This window comes from Pipistrellus kuhlii, unplaced genomic scaffold (assembly GCF_014108245.1).
Source record: "Pipistrellus kuhlii isolate mPipKuh1 unplaced genomic scaffold, mPipKuh1.p scaffold_m20_p_6, whole genome shotgun sequence".
Taxonomy (NCBI): domain Eukaryota; kingdom Metazoa; phylum Chordata; class Mammalia; order Chiroptera; family Vespertilionidae; genus Pipistrellus; species Pipistrellus kuhlii.
Window position 1 is genome coordinate 26087804 of NW_023425562.1, and position 26499 is coordinate 26114302.

The 26499-nt window shown below is 38.4% G+C and overlaps 1 protein-coding gene across 1 annotated transcript; it reads left to right on the plus strand.

The window, feature by feature from the left end:
- The first annotated feature begins 36 nt into the window (after nt 1-36).
- Nucleotides 37-18235, plus strand: FAM210A (family with sequence similarity 210 member A). Its single transcript, XM_036419386.2, has 4 exons — nt 37-223; nt 7247-7754; nt 13886-13997; nt 17525-18235. The coding sequence occupies exons 2-4, from the start codon at nt 7279-7281 to the stop codon at nt 17756-17758; spliced, it is 822 nt and encodes a 273-aa protein (XP_036275279.1). The 5' UTR covers nt 37-223; nt 7247-7278; the 3' UTR covers nt 17759-18235.
- The last annotated feature ends 8264 nt before the right edge of the window (nt 18236-26499 follow it).

Below are 26499 nucleotides of genomic sequence, written 5' to 3' on the forward strand. Positions count from 1 at the left end.
CGAGCGGGTCGAGCAGTCGCGAGCACGTTGCTAGTGGGCGCGGCTGGTGGGGCTAAAGGGGTGGTGGGAGGCGGGTGTCCAACTGAGCACGGCGGGTCCCAGCATCCCGAGCCACGCTCGGCCGGATCACTCTGTGGAGTGACACCGCTGTGGCCTCGGAGGAGCTGTCGTCCGGCCTGTGCGGCGGCGAGCGGCGGCGGCGGCGGCCTCAACGTCCGAAGAGGTAGCCTGGGCCCAAGACCTTTAAGGGCAGCGGGAGGGGTGAAGAGGGCACCTTCAACCCGCTGCGCACTGGGGAGCAGACCCGGGGCGCGAACCCGGCCCCTGCCCGGCTTTTCGGGCTGTGGCCGGAGGTCCACCTGCGGGGACCCACACTTGCCCGCCCCACCACCCGCTGCGGCCGAAAGAGGTCACCCCCGCCCTCCTCTGTCGGTCCTGTGTCCTTGCAAATCTGCCTTTGGGACTGTCTTTAGCTTTCTGCTCTATGACTCTGCACCCTCTCTGCTCGTCCCTTCTTCGGAAGCCTGCGGAGGAGGGGTCTGAGCGCCCCCGCTGTAGGAGTTGTCTTAAGGAATGGTCCACATCTCATCGCTTCTCGGCCTTTTGGCTAAGATCAAGTGTAGGAATGGTCCACATCTCACTTCTCCTTAGGGATTGGCAGATCGCCCCCGATCGCCGTATTTGGGAGGTGGCACCATACCTCCCTCCAGGGAGGCCTCTCTGGGCTGTGAGAATCTGGAGAAAGGGGCAGCCCAAACCTAGTCTAGAGAAAAGCCTCATAGCGGGGTAGTCCATGCTGTCCGGACTTGGATATGGGTGGTTGGGGGGACTTGGATATGGGTGGTTGGGGGGACTTGGATATGGGTGGTTGGGGGGACTTGGATATGGGAACACTTTCTTTGTTCACCCATCCCCTGCTTTGCACTGGAGAGTGGAAGCCACCTACTGTACTGGAACCGGAAAGCTCTACATTTGAAAGGCCTTCAGTTGGAAACTAGGGTCAAAACCGAACCCGCGGGCTAAGATGATTGGCGTGTGTACATATTAACTTTATTGTGCCTCAGCACCTCCCCATCTTAATGGTATATATTAAATAAGTCAGAACGTGGTCACATTTGCAGTCACATATTGAATTATACTTTTACCAAAATTAATCCCTTTAAAAGCAGCTTTGAAAGTGTGTTTGACTAGCCTGGCTACTTGTCAGTAAGGGCGATGATATTAATGACTAGACTTGGCTTTGTGGAAGGCGACATTCACATGTACTTCCTTTAAAGCCCTGTCACTTCTAAAATGTGGGCATTATAAACTTTGGACCAAGAATGAATGAGACCTCTTTTTAACATAAATAATTTTAGGGGGAAATTTTTTTAATTTTCTTACAAGAGTAAAAGCTTCTTCCTCTGTGTTTATACAAACTCCACCATGGACGGATGTTGTGCATGAGATATGTAGAGCTCACGTTTTGTCGTTTTTATAAAGCTCAACTGGAAGTCAAGGAAATTCAATTGAGAATAGAAGAACTCCTGAGAGTAGTAATAATGGAGGGAGTAAATGGGTCAGATAAAAATGTTTTGAAAGTTGCTGTGGGTGTTCTTTTCCCCATTATTACATGTATAATATCTGTTCTTCAAATTGAATTAAAAATAAAATAGGTAATAATTCTGTGTGACAGACAGATTAGGTGCTTTAAACATTTGAACTCATTGAATTTTTACATAATCCAGTGGGATAGTTATGGTTATTTTTGTGTTAAAGATGAAGGTTAAATAACTTGGCCAAGGTTGTGCATTTGGGAATTAGTGGAACTAGGATTTGGACCTAGGCGGTCCAGCTCCGAAGACCAGACTCCATGCTAATAAAGAAACAGCACCCGCTTAGAATGCCAAACTCAGAACTAGAAATTGGCTGACAAATAGTTGATTTTCAGAAAATATTTTGATAATTTTTAATGCTTGCTGTTTAATGTTCAGAGAAAAAATAGTTGGATAAGATCCCCCAAGACAGGATCATCATTTTGTTCAGGGATTTAACCTGAATGTTTTTAATAGTGCCTGGCACATAGTGGTGCTTGCTAATTGAATGAATGAATTGCCAAGAAAGGTCTTTAAAAATCTACTTGTTATAAAAGTTCAGACGAATTATTTGAACCCATTTTAAGATTGCTTTATGTGCTGTTTTGATTATTTGGTCCAGTATTAACCCACTCACACCACCTGGTTTAGATTTCTCCTGGTTTGACTTATAGTTTATCAGTGAAAGAAATGAAGTAGCAATTTGTAAGTTTTCTGATTACAAGGCAAGCAACTGGTTTAATACCGTATTTTTCGGACCATAAGACGCACTTTTTCCCCCCCAGAAGTGGGGGGGAAAAGTCCCTGCGTCTTATGGTCCAAAAATAGCCTACACATATACTTTAAAAAAAAAGTTTTTTTACTTGCCCGGCTCTGTGTGCTTGCCCGGCTCTAAAATGGTTCTAAATGCTGCTGTTTACTTTACAGGGTTGATTACATGTGTTTATGACTGTGATGTTGGGTTTTAATGCACATAAAATATTTTAGGACACTATTTGTTTCAGAATCTTTTTTTCTTCATTTCCCTTCTCTAAAAACTGGTGCGTCTTATGGTCCGGAGCGTCTTATGGTCCAAAAAATATGGTAGTTACCAAGTTTTCTGAGTAAAGGCAAGTAACTGATTTAGTAGTTACAATTCCGCTTTTTAAGTCATTAGTTTTCAAAGTTAGAACATTCTGACTTGTAATTTTAAAGTGTAATTGCTGGTGTAGAGTAGAAGATCACTTTTTTTTTTTTTAAATCCACACCAGAGGATATTTTTTCCCATTGATTTTTAGAGAGGAAGGGTGGAGTGGAGAGAGAAAAAGAGAAGCCTTGATGTGGGAAAGACACATGGATTGGTTGCCTCCCGCACATGATTCAACCAGGCCCCAGATGAAACCTGTAACCGAGGTGCATGCCTCGACAGGGAAATCGAATCTATGGACCCTTCCATCAGCACTCTGACAATATGAAACCACTGAACAAAACCTACCTGAGCAAAGATAGCATTTTTGAAATATAAACATAGTTTTTAAAATGTAGATACAATGTTGTAGCTTCCTAAGAATGATGTTCTTGGAATTTGGAAAGAGAGGTGGTTTATGGAAAGTTTGTTTCTTTACAAAGTCTTGGAGGAAGGAGTATCTGTCCAGTCCACTCACAAAGTGCCCCTACTAAAATTTTACTGCCTTTTGGGTCACATAAGATAATCTTGTTTAAAAGGTTTAAGAGTTGAAAGTAAGTTTCGTTGAGAAATCTCTTAAGTTTATTATGTGTAGAGACTCGTTTTATATGTTAACTAGGTTATAGTACCTAGTTACTTAATCAAACACTAATCTAAGTGTTATTGTGATGGTATTTTGAAGATGTGATTAAAATCTAGTAAAGGAGATTGAGGGTAATCTTTACTCGTCTTTAAGTAAAGGAGATTACCCTCAATAATGTCGGTAAATCTTTTCAAATCAATTAAAGGACTTAATTTCAAACTGAAGTATCTCAAGAAGAAAAAATTCTTAAGATTTCAGTATTGCCTGGCCTGCGTGGCTCTGTTGAGCGTCAGCCTAGGAACCAGGAGGTCACAGGTTCAATTCCTGGTCAGGGCACATACCTGAGATGTGGGCTCAGTCCCCTGTAGGATGCATGCAGGAGGCAGCCGATAAATGATTCTTTCATCATTGATGTTTCTATCTCTCCTTCCTTACTTTCTGACATAAATAAAAGTTTATTTTAAAAAATATATATTGCAGCATCGATTTCTGCTTGTGTTTCTAGCCTTCAAATCTGCCTACACCTTTTCAGAGTTACTAGCCCTACAGGTGTGTGAGCTAGTTCCTTAAAATAAATCTGTATTTATACATCTGGTAAATAATCTAATACATTTCTAATAGATAGAAATATTTTTCTGAAGAGAAGTAGGTAGGTGTATGTATATATTTTTCCCTGTTAGTGCTGTGTTTTTTGAGAACCCTATCTGTGTCAGATTTTGGTAACTACGGTAGAGTGATTCTAGAACAAGCAGGTCCGAAGGCCACATGCGGCCCACAACGAATATTTTTGCAGCCCAGCCAGTATAATATGTAAGAAATGATTTAATAAAAATTTTGTAACTTAATTTTTACAATATCCTGTTATGCATAATTATTAATAAGGAACTATAACGTTCGCTAAGGACTGATTACTATAATTGTATTGCATTCATTTGCCTTATATAATATGCAGGCACACCATTTCTCTCCACCAATACTACCGTGTTTCCCCGAAAATAAGACCTACTTACAGGTTTCCTTCTGAGTGAAATATAAGGCATCCCCCCGAAAATAAGGCCCCCCTAGGCTCTGTCTCAGAATGAATATTAATATAAGACACTGACTTATTTTCGGGGAAACAGGGTAGCAGCGGATATTTTAGCAGCCAATTTCCACATCATTGTCTTGGGCTGACTTGTTTGATGTGCACAACAGGAAATATTTCGCTTTCAGAGAACAAGAAAAATCGCTTTATTTGCATTACACTTATTAATTTGTGCAGTTATTCAGTGTCTGGTAAGTTAATGTTCAAGAAAAAAATATTAATTTTTATTAAAATGTTTTGTTATTTGTCCTAGCCAGTTTGGCTCAGTGGACAGTGTTGGCCTGCCCACTGAAGGTCCCGGGTTGCATTCCAGCCAAGGGCACATGCCCTGATTGTTGGTTCCATCCCCAGTAGGGGGCATGCAGGAGGCAGCCAATCAATGATTCTCTCTCATCAAAGATGTTTCTCTCCCTCTCCCTTCCTTTATGAAATCAATAAAAATATATTTTGGGGGGAAAAAAGTTCTATTTTATGTTAGCGATCACTCATTTATTTCAGTCCTTTGTGTTCAGCATGTCTCTATAAAAAAAAAAATCTGTTTCTATGAATTGAAGCTTTTGTTTTTTTCAGCTCACATAAACTTAAACCTTGTTTATTTGGCTCATGTTAGCCTTTGAGTTTGACGTGCTTGTTCTAGATCAGTGGTTCTCAATCTTTTTAATGTCGTGACCCTTAATACAGTTCCCATGTTGTGGTGACCCCCAACCATAAAATTATTTTCATTGCTATTTCATTACTGTAATTTTGCTACTGTTAATGAATTGTAATGTAAATATCTGTGTTTTCTGATGGTCTTAGGCGACCCTGCTAGCGGGTCGCAAAATTACAGTTATGAAGTAGCAAGAGGAAGAAGTTAATGGATTCTTGGATGAGTGTGGATGTAGGTAACTCTGGAAGGGGGAAGGCTAAAGGTGAGAAAATTCACTCCTCATAACTTTGGTTCATTTTTAAAGGGAAGAGGGGGTTGGCTTTATTGAATTATTTATTAAATATTTATTGAGTGTCTCCTATGTGTCACCCAGCCTTTGTTTTAGGAGCCTGGGGTGCAGCAATAAACTAAACAGGAAAAAAAAAAAAAAAAACTGTCCTTGTGGGACCATAAGTAGTAAACACAATAAATAAGTAAATTATATAGGATGTTAGAAGATTAGTGCTATGAAAAAAAAAACACAAATAGAGCAAGGTCAGGAAGATAGGGATGGATGTCAGGGCCGGAAGGGAGGGGATTGGGAGCAGTGTTGCCATTTTAAATAGAATGGACAAAGGAGACATCAGGGAGCTGATGCCATTGAACAGACTTGTGAGAAGCAAATTAGCCATGCTAACTTGAAAAGACTTCCTAGAAGAGGAAATATCTAGTGCATAGTTCTTAAGGCAGGAGCCTTTTTAGCATGTTTGGCTTTCAGAATAAGTTAAGTTAGTTTTGTAAAAATAACTAAGGACTTAATCTGTTTCTTTATGGCCTTTCTTATTTAATATTCTTTATTTGAAGCACCCGTAGCTTTTCATGTTGGTTGTTAAATAGTCTGATTCTTCAGACTGTTACTTGACTTTGACTTTGCTTTTGTCTGTAGCAATTTCTAGTATCACCTTTTAAGACTTCCTGGGAGCCTGCTAATTTTGAGACATTTACAATTTCATTTCGAAACTCATTTGCATTGTGTTGTTTGATGATCTGTGAGAGCCTGATAGGAGCTGATGTTAATCATTAATTAGGGGGGGGGGTTAAGTCAGTGTTTATAGGGAACAATTCATTAGTGGGTGATTTTATTGGATAATAAAATCAGTTTGCACTGAGATGACAAATATTTGTGTAAAATGTGGTGGAGTAGCTGTGTTTATTGGAGTGCTGATTTATTGGGGTGCTAACTGAATCTACATATATATTGACTCTTGTTTAGTATACAATTTTAAAAAGTAAGATCATCTATTCTCAATGTATTCTCAGAAGTAATAAGTTAACAAGCATGGGATAGGGTGGAGATTAGGGGGTAGTGGCACTTCCTGATGCCAACAGAGGGGAACTGATTTGCTATAAGTAATACATTCTAAAATTCTGTCATACCGGTGGGGAAACCTGTATCTAGAGAGGCCAACTAATTTTCTCAAAATAATACCACTATTAACTCTGTTGGGTACATTTTATTCCAATGCCTATGTTCTTTTAAAATTACATTTTAACTTTCCTGACAAAAAGTTATAGATATCTGGAAAAATCCATCTCTCTTCTCACCAGCCAATAACATGTGATTTATAGTTTTATATAATTTAGTCTAAAGACATATAGGATAAATGATACTGATAACTACTCATTAGATCTTAACATTTGTAATAACTAACACTTATATGATGCTTGTTAATTTACAAAAGCATGTTTACATCAGAATTTTCATATAATTCCTATAATAATCTGCGAAGTAATCATTTTACTAGTGGATGTGGGCTTGTTATCTAATAGGGAATTGCATGGAATTATGTCCCCATAAACGTTAGGGCCCAGATCTTTTGCTTCCAGATCTTAAGGCTTATTTCCATTATACTATACTGCTAATTTGTAGAATAATAAAGCTCTACAAATATCCATTTTGTAGTAATAAAATCACTTCAAAACATTACCCTCCATGATGTCTGCTAGACTCATTTACTCTATCATATTTAAATGGTGTATTTTAATGAGATTTTAAAATTGCATTGTTACAACTGTATACCATAAATAACATTTCATGGATTTGGTAACAATGTCTTTTCTTTTACTTCTTAATAATTAATGACTCGTTTTTAAGTAGATTAGTTTAAAATGGGAATCTATATAATCTAATTTTTAAATCTATTCTCTATAGAAGCTGAAGTCCACCCATCACCATTCTTCAAAATGCAATGGAATGTACCAAGGACTGTATTCCAGCTGGCACATAGGACATGCATGGACCCACAGAAAGCTGGTCTTTTTGGACACTGTCAATATATAAAGGGACCATTACTTTTGTATACAGCTGAATCCAGAGTAGTTTTGGTACAAGTCCCTCAAAAACAATGGCTGCACTTATCTGCTGCCCAGTGCACTGCAAAGAAAAGGAAGCCATTCGATGCTCCTTCACCCCAACTGGGGATTCTTCATTATAAACAGTGGGAGCAGGATACCTCCTCTAAGAGGGTTATGTCATCCAACACCACATCTCCAGGAGCGCCTTCAGAAAAAAAAGAAGAACCTGATCCTTTACAAGACAAATCTATTAGCCTTTATCAACGATTTAAGAGAACTTTTAGACAGTATGGAAAAGTGTTGATTCCAGTGCATCTAGTAACTTCTAGTGTTTGGTTTGGAACATTTTATTATGCAGCCATAAAGTAAGTTTTTGCTTGGTTGAGCATCTTTCCCTGTTTTATCAAAATGTTTAATCTTTTAAAAAAATTATTGTTGGAAATATTACAGATGTCCCCTTCCCCCCCACCCCCCCTTTAACCTTTTTCACCCATCCCTCCCCCACCCCGGCCTTCACCTGTTGTCTGTGTCCATGGGTATACATATATGCATATAAATTTTCTGGTTAATCTCTCTCCACCTACCCCCTTACCCTTGCCTTCCCTCTGAGATTTCTCAGTCTGTTAATCTTTAGTGTACTTAAATGCTTTAATGTCTTTAATTGATAGAAAATGACTACTTTTCATAACTTTGTCACACTTGAATAATCAACATTTGCTTACTGTGTACATTAGGCATTGCTAAATTTTTAACTGTTTTATCTCATTTAATCCTCATAGCAATCATGAAGCAGGTAGTGCAATTATTCCCATCTTAATAATGAGAAACCAGATTTTAAGAATAAGCCAGAATAACTTACCGTATTTTTCGGACCATAAGACGCGCTTTTTTCCCCCCAGAAGTGGGGGGGGGGGGGGGGGGGGGGAAAGTCCCTGCGTCTTATGGTCCAAATATAGCCTACACATATACTTTAAAAAAAAAGTTTTTTTACTTGCCCGGCTCTGTGTGGTCTCTGTGTGCTTGCCCGGCTCTAAAATGGTTCTAAATGCTGCTGTTTACTTTACAGGGTTGATTACATGTGTTTATGACTGTGATGTTGGGTTTTAATGCACATAAAATATTTTAGGACACTATTTGTTTCAGAATCTTTTTTTCTTCATTTCCCTTCTCTAAAAACTGGTGCGCCTTATGGTCCGGTGCGTCTTATGGTCCGAAAAATACGGTAGTTTTTCCTAGAATAACAGAGAATCTGATGTCACAGCTCATGCTCTTAGTCACTGTATTCACCTCCTATCAACATTTAGGGTAGCACAGAGATAAAATCATATTTCAGAAATTTAGCAGCACCAGAAATTTTGTACTTATATATTTTTTAACGTTTTCATAAATGTAAAAACACATCTATTATTTTTCCATGTGGAAAATTCTAAAATATTTTTGCAAAACTCTGGCTAATAACTGTTATAGACACAAACTTGAGCAAATTGCAGACTTATGTTTTAACGTTACTCATATCTGACAAATGTCAACGTAATACCGTTTATTCTTATCAGAAGTTAATTTCATATACATTTAAAATTTTGTTAAGAGGATAGATCTCATGTTAAGTGTTCTTTCCTCAATAAAACAAACTTTTTCAAAAAACTTAATTTAGTAGGCCTAGCCTGCTAATATTATAAAACAGAATTTCTAAATGTTCCTTTCTTGTTAAATACTGTTCCTTTTTTTCTTTTCTTTTTTTTAAGGTAAGTTCTATTATTCACTCTGTTTTAGGTGCAAGAATACACATAGAAACAGCTTCCCAATAATTTCCAGTTTGTTTCTGCCTCAAGCAAACCAGTGGGTACCAACCTGTCCCTGTTCCTTTGAAAAGAAAAGTACTGGTCTGGTCCTGACCAAGCCCAGTGAGCTCACTGTCCTGAAGGCAGTGATGACAGCACAATGGAGACCATTTTGACATTTTAGTAAACTTTTCTAATGGGATTAGAATTATTTTATACTTTCCAAAAGTCCATTGATTTTCAGTGTTTGGTTATATTTACTTACTTGATAATAGGGTATTAATAAAATATAGTTTTGTTTGTGAAGCTCACTCCTTGGAGAAAGCTTATTATTTACTAAATTAAAGGATGATGGAATTAAAATTATACTTATTCTTGGGAAACAGGATTAGAGATATATTTTTATAAAAGTTATAAAAGAATTTTTAACCTTGTGTAATTGATGCTTTTTTGTTTCTCTTCATAGCTTTCTCTCCATTGTGTTTTTGTTATTTAATTTTATCTTTCTTTATTATGTATTATTTTCGTTAATGTTTTTGTTTTTTTCTTAGGAGGTCCTTGTATATACACTTTATGGAATTCTCTCTTTGCTTATTAATGACATTTTCTGGACATGGATAATTTTTATAGAAGTCTTTGAAACTGCCCTTATTTATTAGCAGAGAATAAAAGTGTATACCATTTTGCATAAAAGTTATAGGCATTCAGTTTTATACTTAAATAATGGCTTTTTACATCTTAAATTTTCTTTTTTGAGCCATTGTGGATTTTTCTGATTCAGCACTGTGGAAGATAACATGGGTAATACATGTTTCTTCTGACTCCCTTAATAAGCATTCAGTCTCCTGGCATTAGAGGCAGACATCTAAATTTCTAATTAATTGAATATGATAATCTCATTTGGACTATTAAAAAGAGGACTTTTGTTTTCTTTACTTTTCCTTCTTGAGTTAAAGATTTCTATAACTAAACAATCGGACCCCAAATAACCTAGTGATAATAGTTATTGCTATCTGGCATCTGAGGCAGTTGTGACATTCTGCCAGCCCCTGTGGAATGCACCTCTCTTAGTTTTTTCCTTTTTCCTCTTTTCTGCAGAATGTTTGTGTGTAAGCATGGTGATAAGACTGTCTACTTTAAAATTCACACCCCATTCCCCATCATAACCTACCTGTTGGCTATTTGCCAGCATGTGAAATCTGTGTGCCAGACCCACCACTATTGCCTAGCTATGACTACTGGTCCAATTCTGTTACAGCATCTTATAGCTAAAAATTTGTATTTCGTATTTTACTGAATCTGTAATACTGCAGGAGTTGAAATTTGATTTGTTCTAGTAAGATCTTTTCGCAAGTAATACTTAACCCTTTGCACTCCGCTGTCCCCTCTCAGGGGACATCGGAATTCTAGCATATCACTCGGATGTCCCCTCTCAGGGGACATTGCAGTTTATTAGTGATTATGGGGAATTGAGTTAGCTCAACGCACGTTTCGCAAAGTAGCGTCGAGTAGCTGGTAGCCAATGTCCAGAATGGTTTGGAGTGCAAAGGGTTAAAAAACATAAGGACTTAAGATATGTTCAAATGACAATTTACCTTTCATTGTGAGATGATTTTATCATAAAACTAGAGACCCAGTGCATGGATTCGTGCATGGGTGGGGTCCCTTAGCCTGGCCGGCAAGCAGGGCTGCAGGAGGTTGGCCCATCCAGGAGGTTGGCTGAGGAAGTGCACTGACCACCAGGGGGCAGCTCCTGCATTGAGTGTCTTCCTCTGGTGGTCAATCTGTCATAGTGACCAGTCAATTGGTTGTTCGGTTGCTTAGGCTTATATATATATGTATTATATGTATATGTATATGTATATGTATAATATATGTATATGTATGTATATGTGTATATATATGTATAAATTGGAGTTACTTGTATTAAATACAGGTGTTTTGTTTTTTTAATTTAACTGACAAGAAGCTGGCTTTATTTTATTTTAGTTTTAGCTTGTTGCCTACTTACTATTAAAAGAAAGAAGAAAAAATAATTTGTAACTCAAAGGATGGGCATTAGAAGTCACATTGCATTACTGGCCAATGTTTGTTTTAGTCACTCTGACAACCAGCATGCTGCCTTACTAGTCACCATAAAGCAAAATGCCGTTCTTTATTTAGTTAACTCAGTGATCAAGATCTCAGGCTTTTGAAACATTTTATTTCAGGGAGATCTAAATTGTGCATGGTAATGGATTTTATTTTAAACTAAGCTTTGTTGTCCCTCCTATCTGGCAAAAACTTGCAGATACATTATGTCTTCTAACCAGAAGTCTTCTGTTTGGTCAAATGTAGCTCTGTGATGATAGTTTGGTTCCTGTGTTTAGATGCTTCATGTTTTGGCCTCAGGTTCCTAAAGCTACAGATTCACTCTGGGGAAAAATCCTGACTGATTTTTACTGCACTTTATTCAGGCTGTGAATGTGCTTTGCCCTGGGTGTCTCCGCATCACTAGAAACATCCATAAAGCTGGCAGTTTGTGAAGCGGACGTTTTTGTCAGGCTGTGGGAAGTTCAGAGTAAAAAGTTTCAAAAAATGAATATTATTATTTGAATCAAACCTTCATTAATACGTCATACTTAGCAATTCCAAAGAGGATGAAAGGTTTGTTTGTTTTTTTACTAAAGTCAAGTCATCAAATTGGTATTTTAGAAATAAGTGAAATGAGATGTTTGCTTCTTTATTTTACAGAGGATACATATGCAAGGTGTCTGAGGTTATTATTATGGTGGTTTTTATTTTTTTAATTACCCCATTGTGTGTTATATTTGGTCAAATATTTGTCTTTTTTCTTCATTATGATTTCTGTTAAATATGTAGATTTTACATTTTGTGCTTAGTCTGAACTAGAAAATGATTAATGGAGTAACTTTATAATTTTATTGGCACTAGAAGGTAATTAGCATGTTGTGGTAGGATGTTACTGTAAATAGTAACTATTAGATGCATAGAATAGTCTTTATGATACTAAGCCTTGCTTTAATAGGATTCTAAGAAAGCGGTTTTTAATAGAACTGGTGATAGAGATAGAAGAAACCAGATTAGATTTATAATTGACATATTCCTTAAACTCTTTAAAGATTACTTCACTTATCTGGTTTCCTTTTGTAGATGATAGGTAATTTTTCTTTTTTTTCTTTTTTTTATTGTTTAAAGTATTACAAATAGTAGTACATATGTCTCCTTTTCTTTTTTTCCCCAATTTACTTTTCCCCAGCCTCCCATACCCACTCCTCTCTCCCACCCACCCCCAGCACATGCCCTCTCCACACTCCCAATGTCATTGGTTATGCTTATATGCATGCATACAAGTTCTTTGGTTGATCTCTTACCTCCCCCTAGGTAATTTTTCTAGATGATGTTCAGCCATATCTATTGAGTAATCTCTGGTTTCTTAGTATTATAATGAAATCATGGAGAGGGACTTTTCCCCAGTTACCAAGTTATTTTTTAATATTAAAAATAAATTAAGATTTTGCAACTACCGTAATAATAATGAATCCAGGCAATTTTTTTCTGAATTACGATGAAAAAGAGTATGTGTATCATGGAACAACCTGTGGATCCTACCTTAACCAAGAATCAAACAACATCGGTGATGGAACAAACTACCATTATGTGGCCCCTGTTGATGCACCGAAATCAACTGTGCAGTTTTCCTTTTGAAAAACATTTAACATGAATCTAATCATGAGGAAACAATCAGACAAATCCAAGAAAAGGGATAGTCTACCATGCAACTGGACTGAAAGCTTAAAAATCTCAGTGTCAAGCAAGACATGCTGCCTTCCTCCTCTTCAGAAGGTGCTGGGAAGCATTTCTAGAGAAAAGGAGAGCATTAAGGGACATGCTAGACCAATTCAGGAAATTTTATGTCATTGTAGGAGAATCACAGAACAGGAGTCTTATTCTGATTTAGAGGTGAAGGGTCTCAATATCTGCAAATTTGTGCACGTGCCAATGTAATAAAATATTGATAATCAGAAAAACTACAAATAAATTAGGGTTTATCAGCTCAGATTAGAGACATTCTCTGCCTTCTCTCCCTCCCTCCAAAAATGTTTTGCAGTTTATGGTAATTTTCACCTGCCTATTCAGTTCATCTGCTAATAGCAGCACCCTTTTAGGATAATTGAAGTTTTCATCAAATAATTTATTCAAGTCATTAGAATAATTTATTCTTTGCATAATAATACAGTAAGTAATGTTATATAAATTGCTTTTACAATAATATTATAGTTTGGCATGTAATACTAGAGATAAAAAATCTTAGATCCTGAAGTTTGAGTTGAAGCATTCTAACTAATGAAGTGGTATTTTAGTTGAGAAAACTAAGGTGTCAGGTAAGTGATTCTGACCCTTTTCTCCTAGGTTACATAATGTTATTAATTTTTCTCTGATAAATACCTTTATTTTTTTGAATATGTTAAATGCAAAAGTGGCACACAGTAAGCTATAATACAACACTAGTGTTTGTGTACATATTGTTCGTTTAGAGTGACATTAAAGTGTTTGATAATATAGAACTGACTTTTAAACAAAATTTGGTTTTGGTATTTTCAGATAATCTTTTGAAACTATTTATCCCTAAAATGTGTGTGTGTGTGTGTGTGTGTTTGTGTGTGTATGTATGTGTATATATATATATAAATTACTTTTTGTTTCTTTCTTAGCGGAGTGAATGTCATTCCTTTTCTAGAGCTTATTGGGTTACCTGACAGCATAGTAAACATTTTGAAAAATTCCCAGAGTGGAAATGCCCTAACAGCATATGCCTTGTTTAAGGTAGGTACTATTAGAAATTAATTATTCCTCACACTTAACCAATGACCTGCTCTGCTCCCCAGAAAATTCAATGTTACCACCCAATAGTTCTTTTTTGTAATAGTTGTTTTTTTAAAAAATATTACATTTCATCTCTTAGATATCTTATAAAGTTTTAAAATTTTAAGTATAAATAAGATGATGGTTTAGGAAGAGTGCGTTGAAAATAGGTAGGTCATTCATAACCTGCTGTGATCACATGTGAAACTTCTGAATTTCTAGGGTACAAGTCATTTTTTTAACTTTTTTCCTATACATGGTATATTCATTTTTATTATTCAGAGATCTGCATGCCACTTGACTTATAAGTGAAATTTAGCATTTATTTTACCATTTATAAATAGTTCATCTTCTTAATAAGTAAAATATAAAGTTTAATGCAAGTTGTTTTATATGATAAACCTAATTAGACTTAGTTGTTAGATGTTGTGCATGTTTTATTTTAGAAGTTCATAGACTTTATAACTTTTCTGGATTTAGACAGTGACATCTTTATAAATATTTCTACACCTGTGGGTCTTTTTTTTTTTTTCTTTTTTTTTTAGAAGAGGAGACTCATTGTATTATTAAGCCATATTAATCTCATTTTTCTCTATTGACAAATAATTATGAGGTTCTTTGTAGCTTCATACTAAGAAAGGAAACAAAGCATTTGGAAGCTAGATGTTATTTTACTTTTATTATATAAAAATACTTAAAATTATGGTTTTATAATAGTACTCAAAACTAAAGTTGTTTTATTCTGTCATCTTTATTAGAATCCTCTGAAATCTTGAGAGATTTCCTCTTTTATTATAATTTTGACTAGCAAGCTAAACTTAATTGCCGAGTTTTGCAACATTAAAATTTAATTCATAAATTATCAAGTTTATAGCTTTTGTGGACATAATTTAACCTTAATAAATCAAGGGAGAGGGAGAGAGAGATAAAAGCACCAATGAGAGAATCATTGTTTGGCTGCCTCCTGCATGCCCCCTAATGGGGATCAAGCCTGCAACCCACGCATGTGCCTTTGACCTGAATCAAAACCAGGACACTTAAATCTGCAGGCCCATGCTCTATCCACTGAACCAAACCAGCTAGGGCACTACTTTTATTTTTTAAAGTTTTCTTTATTTGATTATTAGTGCCCAGGAATTTAGAATCATGTCTTCTTTCTCTTTGTGTTTTCCGTGTGCTCTATATTGTGCTTTGCAGGCAAATTGATGCTCAATGCATGTTTGTTGGGTTTAAATTGAGTTAGCAGTTTTTCTTCTCGTTCACTGTTCCTGTGCAAAGTGGAAAATGTGGAGGGGGTTCTCTTGAGTGTTTACTGTAACCCACAGTCTTAAGTAGAGCAACAAACACAGATTTACTGCTTTGATAAGGCAAAGCCCCAAAGAGTTGTGGCATAGATGAGGAAAAAAATCCAAAAACCTGAGAGTATGACCTTGTGGCCTTGGCTAGGACACACATAGCCCCCTTGTACTATCCTTGAAATGCACCATTGGTTGAGTTGCTTAAAACTTGTTGGGCCCCTACTGTGTGCCAAGTGCCAATTCCAGGTACTAAGGATACCGTAATGAAATAAAATGGCACAGAATACTGCTCTTGTGAAGCTTATATTCTAGTGGTGGGAGGCTGTTAGAGAGACAAGGAAGGGAAAGTTAAAAAAAAAAAAAATAAACACACACACACACAATATATTTAGATGGTAAGTGCTAAGAAGAAAGAACAAACCAGTGAGGGGGTGTATTTGTTTTGTGGCTTGGTGTTTTCCAGAAGGAGGGTTACAAGAAGGTGAGAGAATTAAGCAGCTGTGGGGAGAAGAATGTTTCACGTACAAGGTCCTGAGGCAGCAGGACACCTGGAGTATGTGAGGGAACAGGAGGAACCAATGTAGCCGGAAAGAGGGAGCAGGGCCACAGGCAAGCGTGACCCCATCAGGGCAGCCCGCCAGGCTGCTGTGAGCACTCTGGATCAGATGGAAAGTCTGTGGGCAGTTTTGAGCTCTGGCTTCTTTAACAAAATCACTTTAGCTGCTGTATTGGAAACATGGCCAGGGTAGAAGCCCGCAGGCCTGCTAGATGAGAGCTGCTAGTGGCTAAGACCAAGGTGATAGCAGGAGAAGCTATAAGAAATAGGTGGATTCTGGGTATATTTTGAAACTATCCAACAGGTTTTGGGCCCAAGCAACTGAAGAATACAGTTGTCATTTCCTAAGGTGTAGACAACTTTAAGAAGAGAGGTTTGGAGTGGGACCATAGAACATCAAGAGCCGATTTTGAACAGATGACATTTTAGATACTATTAGACATCCAGGTGGAAACAAGTAGGTGGTTGTATATACTGGGATTTAGGGATAAGGCTGGGTCTGAAAATTTAAATTTAAGAATCATCGACACATAGATGTATAATAGTACAGACAAAACTGTGTAAGACTGCCAAGGGAATGAGATGGGTGGAGAAAAAAAGGGTCCAGGCACTGAATGCTGCCCGGCATATTCAGAGGTAGGCTACAGGAGGGGGAATTCGCAAGGACCCCTGGGAAGGGACAGCCTCTGAGATAGAAGGAAACCAGGGACTCGGGTACCTGGCTGCCAAGCAGAGGACCGGGCACCGAAAAGCTGTCTCAGGTGGTTCTTGGGTTTCATGGAACTCTGCTCTGCGATGACAGCAGTTTTTGTGGAAAGGGTGGGGGCAAGGAAAGCTTGGTTAGACTAAGTTCAAGAGAAAATGAAGAAGAAAGTTGAAGATAGCACACGCAGCTTTCAAAGACCTTTGGTATCTGGTACCCTACAGATACGATTCTGAATTTTCATACAACAGCCTCCGAGTGTGATACAGACTCTCTACTTTTAAGATTCTCTTTGACCAGTTTGTCTATTATTTAGTTTTGGCTCTTATGTCCCTGATCAGAGTTAAACCTGTGCATGTCTGCAACGCATGTATCATTTTACCACTTGGTCTCAGGGAGGTTCTGGTTGGGATTCCAGACCCAGGGCAGACTGTAATGAGGAAGGAGTATAAGGCCTGGAAAAGTCAAAGGAAAGAGATTTGAAAACAAAGCTAAATTCAGTCAAGAAGAAACATTTGGCCCACACTTGCCTCTCAATCTAAAGTAGTTTGGTTCTAGTTTAGTTCCAGATATTGTCTGTGGGTGGGCAAGTTTTAAGCAATAGAGGCCTGTGTACCTTTGTTGTTGGTAGTGGTCCTGAGCCCCCTCTGATTTCCCAGCGAATCGCCCCTCCAAACCCTTGCCCAGGTTCGCTGGCACATGGTCACAGACTTTGCTGCCACAATGAACATTCTATAATCCTGGGTCAGTGTCTGAGTAACAAATATTTATAAAGTGAGTTTACAGAGGAAGCCCCATTTGTCAGGAGGGAGAACCATAGAGAATACAACTTCATTAGCATTGTAAAGCAGTAAGGTGATTTCATATTGTTTCTGCCTGTGACCATAGTCATCATCAGGTACCGATCTGCCTGTTTGCTTTTTCCCTTCAGATTGCAACACCTGCCAGGTACACCGTGACTTTGGGGGGAACCTCCTTCACCGTGAAGTATCTGCGGAGTCGTGGCTACATGTCAACACCTCCTCCTGTGAAGGAGTATCTGCAGGATAAGATGGAAGAGACAAAGGAGCTTCTCACAGAGAAAATGGAAGAAACGAAGGATAAACTCACTGGAAAACTACAAGAAACCAAAGAAAAGGTTTCTTTCAAAAAAAAAGTGGAATAGGGTGTCTCGTATAAGAGGTTATAAACGATCCTGCACTTTCAGAGATTCATGCTCCTGAGTGTATTTTTTGGTTGGCTGCCTAACTATGCCAGTTCTCTGAGGGTTAAAGAACTAAGATAACCTTTTTAACATTAAGTGTCACTAGAAAAATCAGTGTTTTTTTGAAAAGAAAAAAATGAACCCAGTGTAAGAATTTCACATCTAAAGCAGCATTAAGCAGTGTTAATGTCTGATTCAGACACTTTTTTTTCAAGGTCCTCAGAAGCATGCTTGCTCATGTTTTGTTGCAGCTATACTTTAGGCAGATGAGGCAGTTGTCTTCTTGAATAACTGATGTGGCCCTAGACAGGAAGTTAATGCTAGTCTTCATCGTTATGTTATTCATTGAGGTTTTAACTGTATTCAGTTCTCATTCTCAGTATGGAGACAAACTTTTATCATCAAAACTGCCTATGAATAAGAGAATAGAGTTTCTATTTTTTAAAAAAGTGCTTAAACAGTTATATACCAGTTAAAATAATATCCTTTGTATAAAGAAAATTGAATAAAAATTGAGTCATTCGTGTAAATAAGATGTATTGGTTATATGTAAATGCAAAAAAACTGACCATTTAAAAATGTTTTTTACCTGAAACTTGTCATAATCAAATTTTTAAAGTAAAAATATATGGCCATTGTACCTTTTCACCTAGAACATAAAACTATGAATTGTTTGTGTCCTTTTCAACTAATTTTTCAGAGGAAAAGTGAAAGTAATTATTCTGTAAGTTCATTGTTGAAATCAGATGATCTTAGGCAGCGATTCAAGTTTGTGGTTCTCAAGAAAATACCACTTTGGAAGAATGGATTGTCACAGACCAGACCCACTTTCCCGCCACTAGCATGTCTTGTCTCCATAAGCCAGCGCTCTCTCCCGGTGTCTTCCCCTAATGTCTTCTCCCAGTTAATGGTGATCTCATTATGGAATATTCCAAAATTGTAGCTGCTGCTCTTTCCCTGATCAATATTGAATCCTTGCTTGAGCATTTCACTTGAAATTTTTTTATACTAAAACTATCATTAAATTATCTGCTTAAAATGAAATTCAACCATTGTCAGATTTGAAAGTTGTCATAATTGTGTGGGTGTGTTTCAGGTGTGTCTGTATCTGTTTAAACTGCTTTCTACTTCATTTCTCTCCCTTGAATTGATATTTGGAAGAGGAAATGGCGTCTGCCTAATATTGTCTGTTTAGATTATCAGAGGGACCAGACCAGCAGACAGAATCCTGCAAAAATCACTGCTATTTGGCAGGTTTTTGTATTTAATATTTAGTTTGGCCAAATTTAGAAAATACTTTAAAGGAAAAGGAATGTTTATATTTGATACATTTAATCATTATATTGGAACACCTCATAAATGAACATGCTGAGGTTGGAACTTCTTTTGTGGGTGCGGCAGAGTAGTGAGGGGAGGGCCGGGAGCCGTTGGTGTGCCTGGTGCCGTGCTGCTCAGGAGAAGGGTTAGTCCTCTTACGCAGAGTGGAACTTACGATTTCAAATTGACAGCACATTTTCAAATCTAAATATAATTGACAGTTTTAGCCTGTTTGTTAAATAATTCACATATTTTCAGATATTAAATGCTAAGATATTAACACATTTCTTGGTTTTTTTTTCTTATTTGTTTAAACACTTGAGACTTTGCCTTGTGTTTTAATATCTTGCATTATATAGAACTCTTCTAAAACAATTTCCTTTCACTCTGCCCTTTGCACTGGACATATTTTCCAATGGGGATACATTGTGGGTTCTTAGAAGATACTAATAATCCTGAGACTAAAACTTGATTTTCTTGAGTATCCCCCTTTTTGTTCAGTCCATTTGTTTTGCTGCCATCCAGTTTCATAATTATGTTGCATTTATTCGGTTATAGAAAGTGAGATGCTGATGGGTGCTTTGAAATTCTCTAGTAAAAAAATTCTCTGAATTCCTCACCAGTTTCTGCTGGCTAAAATCCAACCACCCAGACTTCAAAGGAAGATATATATTCTTTGAATGTGAAAGGTAAAACGTTGAGGTATATATACTTTTTAACTGTATTAGAGATATTTGAACCAGTTTCAAAGTGAGGTTTTTATTTATTGAATATACATCGTCAGAACCAGTGGTCCCTGTATCACTAAGTACCAATGTGGTCTGCTTAGTTAAAACCAGATCTTGCATCCCTTAATTTTTTATGAGGGTTGTTATTTTTGTAGTTATTATTTAGGGTTTCTAGTGTTTTCTTTTTCTATGCAACTCTCCACACTAAACTCAACATTCTGGAGAGTTCATGACATAACTCTACCAGTAGTGAGGTGTAGCAGGAATCTCCTGGCAGTGTGCTGGGGCTGTGGCTCGCAATGATCACTATTGATTTAAAGCTTTATTTAGCCTTCATCTGTACCCTCATAATCAATAATGTCTTGCCACATCTTATTAGTGAGGTGGAGAAATGTTTGTTGTTCTGCTGCCCTTTCCCCCAATATTAAACTGAAATTTGTCATTTGTTTAAACTGAGTGAATCATAGCTTAGTTCGCATGTCCAGCTATTTTGTTTCTTATACAAAATAAGATTGTTTGATTTTCCCCTTGGCTTTTACTACACACACACACACACCACACACATACACATTTATATATACTTTTTTCTTTCCTGAAAAGTTTTCTGACGCACAAGTTTTTCTCTTTGATTTGTGGACACAATGCTGAGGTTCAATAACTAAAGGAAATACTGGCCATGAAAACAAAACAAAAAGCCAAAGGGCTGTTTTTCCAAGTGTCCCCACCCCCACTTCCCAGGAAGCTACATGACAGTGGGATGCCAGTTTCAGAAAGATTCATCTTACCTTCAACTCTCTGTTCGTCTCCTTTCTTTTCTTCAAAAAGGAAATTGATCCTAGTGATTTCAGCCCATGCATTAAACAGGAAAAATAATACATGTGTAAAATTCATATTTTTCTAAAGGGAACTTAAAAAACTACTTGTACATGTTTGTACAAAACTGGTTTATACCATATGAACAGAATCACAAGATTAGCTATGGTACTTTGTTCCTCTTTGTATTCTCTTGTATAGAACTTCCAAATTCAAAATGAGAAAGAAAAGCTGTTCTATAGCAAACCATCTAAGCAATAAATATATTTGTAAACACCCCCCAAAATTCTGTGAAGATAGAAGTTCTTTTAATATTTGACATCAGACATATTTATATCGTGTCAAATGCTATTGCTCACATATTGCTAACCTGGTATTTACGGTAAAATACAAGTAGCTTAAAAGAGGACACCTCTAATATGTTGTATGAAGTTAAATTGTTAAGCTATATAGAGAATAAGTATATATGGTTTGCAATATATATCATAAGCCCTATTTCACTTATAATAAACCTTACCCCTTGGATTAATTGGCCCATAAATTCTGGGAGCTCCAAGGCAGAGAGGCTCCCCATCTAATCTGCATGTCTCTGTTTAAGTAGGGTGTGTTGACAAAGTCAAGAGGCTATGACTGAGGTTTAACTTTATATACATAAGTGGATGAAAAGGGTTTGCTCAGCAAATTAACAATTGAAATGAAAAAGATTAGCTAAGAGATGTGGTTTATTCAAGGATAATAGCAATGCCAAACTTTCAAAAACATGCCTTTTACTGAAATCTTTTGTGTACAAGTGCTATTTTCAGACCTCAAGAAAGGAGAAAAGGAATGCAAATACTGAGATTACTTCCTCCCAGTAGTGACAATAATATGCCTTCAAATGTAGTCTTCAATTTATTTTTTTACAAAATCTCCCTCCATTTATTTACAAATGAAAAATACTACTAGTAGAGTCCTGTGTGTTCCAGGATAAAATGAGGTATTGGCTGACTTATTTCAGTGATCTTAGAAGATAATTCCTGGAATTTAAAAGATCTTAATAGTTTGGGCAGAAGAAGTGCTTCCAAAAAAGAAGCAAGTTGCATATTAGGCCCATGTCGCTTTTTCCTGTGTTCTTTCCACAGGATTGGGCCATCTTTAGACAGTGTACTCGGGCCACTGTAGAATGTGGTGATGCTAATGAAATGGACAGGAGGGGATTTTGGCAAATAAGGCAGAATACTATGTGTGCACCTTTCATAGCATGTTTGAAATGATAACCTTTTTTTACAAAATATATATGAGAGATACACATTTCTGAATTATTAAAGGATTCTTTCTGAAAAATACTTGTTTTAATGGTAATGTAGACATATCTTCTATTGGCTACAGTTCATATTTTTTGAAAATGGGACCTTCATTTAATTAAGATTTTCAAAATTGTGTCTCTACATGGCCTAAAATAAACTAAACGTTACCAAAGTTGGAAGTATTTTTCAGTACTAAAAGCTTACTACTTAACTTTATCTGTGTCATGGTCGACAATGCATTGGATTATATTGGCCTATGTCCCCATGTACCATAGGAGGATTCATGTAGAAAAGTGTAGGACTCCGCCACCTTTGAATTTAACCTCCTGAACCAGAAAGCTATAGAACCAGAGGTAGGAACTTTTAACTATTCATTCTGCAGTATGAACTTGGTTCAGTTTCTATTGGTCCATCTGTATGTTATGTAGTAACAAGTCAGTATTAAATGGGATCCCAAAAGATTCTGCATCATGCAGCTGAACAGACTCAAGACTTCATTCTTCTTTTCTTAGAGATTTGAATGGGCTAGGACAGTGGTCGCCATCCAGTGGTCTGCGGACCACTGCTGATCCGTGAGGTCCAAAAGGTTGGCGACCGCTGGTTTAAGGAAACCTTTTGAGCAGCAGTTGCTAACCAGGGATCCTCAGACCACTGATGGTTTGTGAGGTCCGAAAAGTTGGTGACCACCGCTCTAGAACACTTACTCCTTCCCAGAATTCATCATCAGCCATACATTTTGCCCTGGCCCTCCAATGCTTGGAAGATCTTTCTCCCGCACATTGAGCTTGTAGGTTATATTTGAGAAGTGCTAAATCAGGCCAATTGGATATATTTTTCCCTCTGGGAGATTTTCCCTTTGTGACTTCTGTGTCAAATTGGCTTATTATAACTAGACAAAACAAGTTTTTGATTGTCTTGCTTCTTCAGGGTTAGGCTTTGAAAATCAAGCTGTATTCTTCCCTATGCATCATTGACAGTCACCAGCAATAATAATTACAGATCATGATTATCTTGTGACAGTTGTCTGCCTATTTTTATAAAAAACAATTTTAGTACAAAGAATGCATCTTGATTTCAGAATCCTTCAGAGCAAAGTAGAACGGAAGCCTCTTTATTCTGGATGCTTGAGTGGGACAGTTGTCATGGGGAGGCACACAGGCCGCTCAAGTCACAGAGAAGAGTGCTTGCCACCAATGCCAGCATCGTTGTTGTGTTTTCTCTGGGACCATATGGTCCATAAGAGCAGAAGTCCTGGGATGGTCAAGAGATGTTTCATATGCTGCCAAAATCAAAGTATATCTTTTTTAAAAAACAAAACAAAACACCATATTCTTACTGATTTCAGAGAGGGAGAGAGTAATATCGATGATGAGAGATCATCATTGATCTGCCTCCTGCATGTACCCCTAATGGGGATCGAGCCCGACCCAGGCATGTGCCCTTGACTGGAATCCAACCCAGGACCTTTCAGTCCACAGGCCAATGCTCTATCCACTGAGCCAAATGAGCTAGGGCTCAAAATGTATCTTCATTCTGTGTAAAAGTGAGGATTGCATAGAACCTTTTTTCCTCCCTCTGTACAACTTTCTGTTTTGAATTTTGACCAATTTAAATGTTAAAAAACTCTATTTGAAGTGAGACAGAAGAAGGTAAGTTTGCACATGCGCATGCCTGATGGGTGGCACACCAGTTCTTTCTCTCCGCCTTTCATGGATAGATCACGCACCCCATTCTTGGTAAGAGTGGGACCATAAATCTGCAGTTGTTCCCTGACTTTTTAGTTAAGTACGAGGGAAAGTTTGCCTTTTGTTATGATAATTACGTATCATAACATAACATGGAACAATGTTGGTTCTTCATCTTTCCTTATACCAATTAGACTCCTAAAAACTGAAATTAAAAACAACAGCATTTCCTCTACACACAGAAATCTGTTATTACCTTGTATGTACCTCTACTTGATTTGAGATTCTGCAACGATGAACCCATATTTGGGCTGTTTTATTGGACTTGAGTCAATATTTTCTTTGGACACTTAATAAGGTGACTTAATTGTCGCTGTTGCTTTACTTTTCTAAGAATAGTGGCTACTTTGGTTCTCTTATGCTCAGAGCCAAAAGTGAGGTCTGTGAAGTCCTCAAATGCCGGCTCTGCCTGCCCTTCAGCTCTGTCTGGAGATAGAATTACCGGGCTCGGTTGCCATGGTGCTCCACCAACATGCACTTTTTATTCCCCTGTTGAAGAAGATGCAGGATATGGTGGGTGGTAATTTGCATTCCTCTCAGAAATAAAGGACAAGTCTTAGTTTCCCCAAAAAGCTGAAAATATTATCAAACACTTCAGTTCACAAAACCTAATCGACTTGTTGAGAAATCTAGACCATTTAGCAACTGCATTATTTTGGAAGCATTTTAGATTAATGAGTTTTGAGACCAACCCCCAAGCTTAGAGAGGTTTTATACAGAATTTTGCCATTAGTGGGTCATTGTAGGAAACTGAGGCCAATATTTTTACTTGAAGGAGGCACAGGAGAGCTGGATCTGAAATTTGGGGGAAAAAATCAGCTTCCAGTTAATATTTTCCCTCTCATCTGGGCACTAAAATAAAGCAAGCCTGTGCTTTGGAACTTGAAATTCTTTTGTGTGTGTGAAGCTAAAGCCAATTTGTTAACATTCTTTACCCTCTTTTCTGCTGGTGCCTTCCATCTTACTTAGGCTCTAGGTAATTTTTCTTTAGAATGACAGGAGGAGGAGAGTAGCTTTTCTGCTCTCTTAGTGTGATCACAGAAAGGAAGCTGCCCCTTCCTCCTCACAGGCTTCAGCTCAGTTCTCTCTAGAAGGGAAGGTTCCCCGCAGGCCAGCTCAGGGCCAGCGGGTGTCTTGTTACTGTCTAGGCTGTCCTTGGCAAAGCAGTTGGTAGCTATTTTCAAAAACCTAAATCTACGCTTGAGAGCAAGTAATCTAAACTTTGCTAACTACATCTCGTCTTCATACATCGGCACACGTTTAATATTTCACACATCCTCAGAGGATTTGACCTCGGGAAATACGCGACGGCCCCCTTGGTAAAAGTGAGCCTGCTTTTTCCTGGGGCCCTGGGTGGCGGGTCACGACGCTGAGCGTGATATCTGAGCCTGCATTTGCGGCATACTTGGAGCCAGCTCAGACTGGAATTTTCCATTTACTTGGGGCCAAGCACTCGAGCATCGGAAGCGACCAGACGCGGGCGTTGGTGGAAAATGTTAGCACTGAGAAGTTCAGTAGTACATCCCAGATGGAGAATTTTTGTTTTCACCAAAGGGCAGAGACTGGCCTCTCTGAATCCCATGAAATGACCAACCCTTAAACCACATGTGTCAAACACAAGGCCCGCGGGCCAAATCCGTCCCGCCAGGCCTTGCCATGTGGCCCGCACCGCGCTGTCATCACTGCACTCCGCTGCGTTTCCATCACAATGACAGTTTATGACTGTTCAGTAAACCATTCGGCCCGCGATTTAGGCTGGATTTTAGATTTTGGCCCCTTCTCTGATTGAGTTCGACACCCCTACCTTAAACCCTGGCAGCTCTGCGATACCAAGAAGTGGTAGAGAAAAGCTGTGTTCTTCGCAGTGTTACTGTTCTGTGGGCTCTGCGAGGCACAGTGTCTAATGGGTCGGATAAGCTAACACTTGTCAGGCTGAATTTGCCTTGTGCCCCTCTGTCACTCACGTGTGGGTAGCATGCATGCCCATTTCACAGATCCACAGCGAGGGTGGTGAGCACCACACAGGATCCTGTGGTGGGCAGCCCCTCCGGCTGAATGCAGAGGCCTGGGCGAGTTGCAGCCTCTTGCCTGTCCCTCTCCTTTAGCTTGCTTAGCTGTCACCCTTGCAGGAAGAGACCAGCAGGTGGTGAGAGAAACGTCAGCATTGAGAAAAGGAGAACATGTATGTTTAGAGGAGGTGGATGGGAAGACAAAAGACCGAGTGCTTGTTGCTAATGTTCCAGCAGAGAGGGATGGTGCTAATATTAGCAAAGAGGAGTGAAGAGCATGGCACGGGTTCCAGATGTGAAAAGGCCGAGGAGCCCCGAAGTGCAGGAGCCTGAGGTTCACCCGGGGTCTACTCCAGGTCTACGCTGGGGAGGTGAAGAGGACGCTCAGTAACAGTGCTCAAACCAACATGTAAAACTGTCTACTCTCCCCTTGGAACCTCACATTTTATTACTAAGGCCTCAAGAAATACTAATTCCTCCCCCCAGCCTCCCACCATGTGGTTCATTGACCAAAGATTCTGTACACGTCTAGAATAATGATGGAAATAAATAGATGTGTTTTACTTACAGCCTACGGGGAGAAGTTTCAGGCCTAATGATTTAGTTACTTTGACCTTGGGTACTCCCGCCTTATATGGTACTAATTGCTAGAGCCGTGGACCGCAAACTGTGGCTCACGAGCCACATGTGGCTCTTTGGCCCCTTGCGTGTGGCTCTTCCACAAAATACCACGGCCTGGGCGAGTCTATTTTTGAAGAAGTGGCATTAGAAGGAGTTTAAGTTTAAAAAATTTGGCTCTCAGAA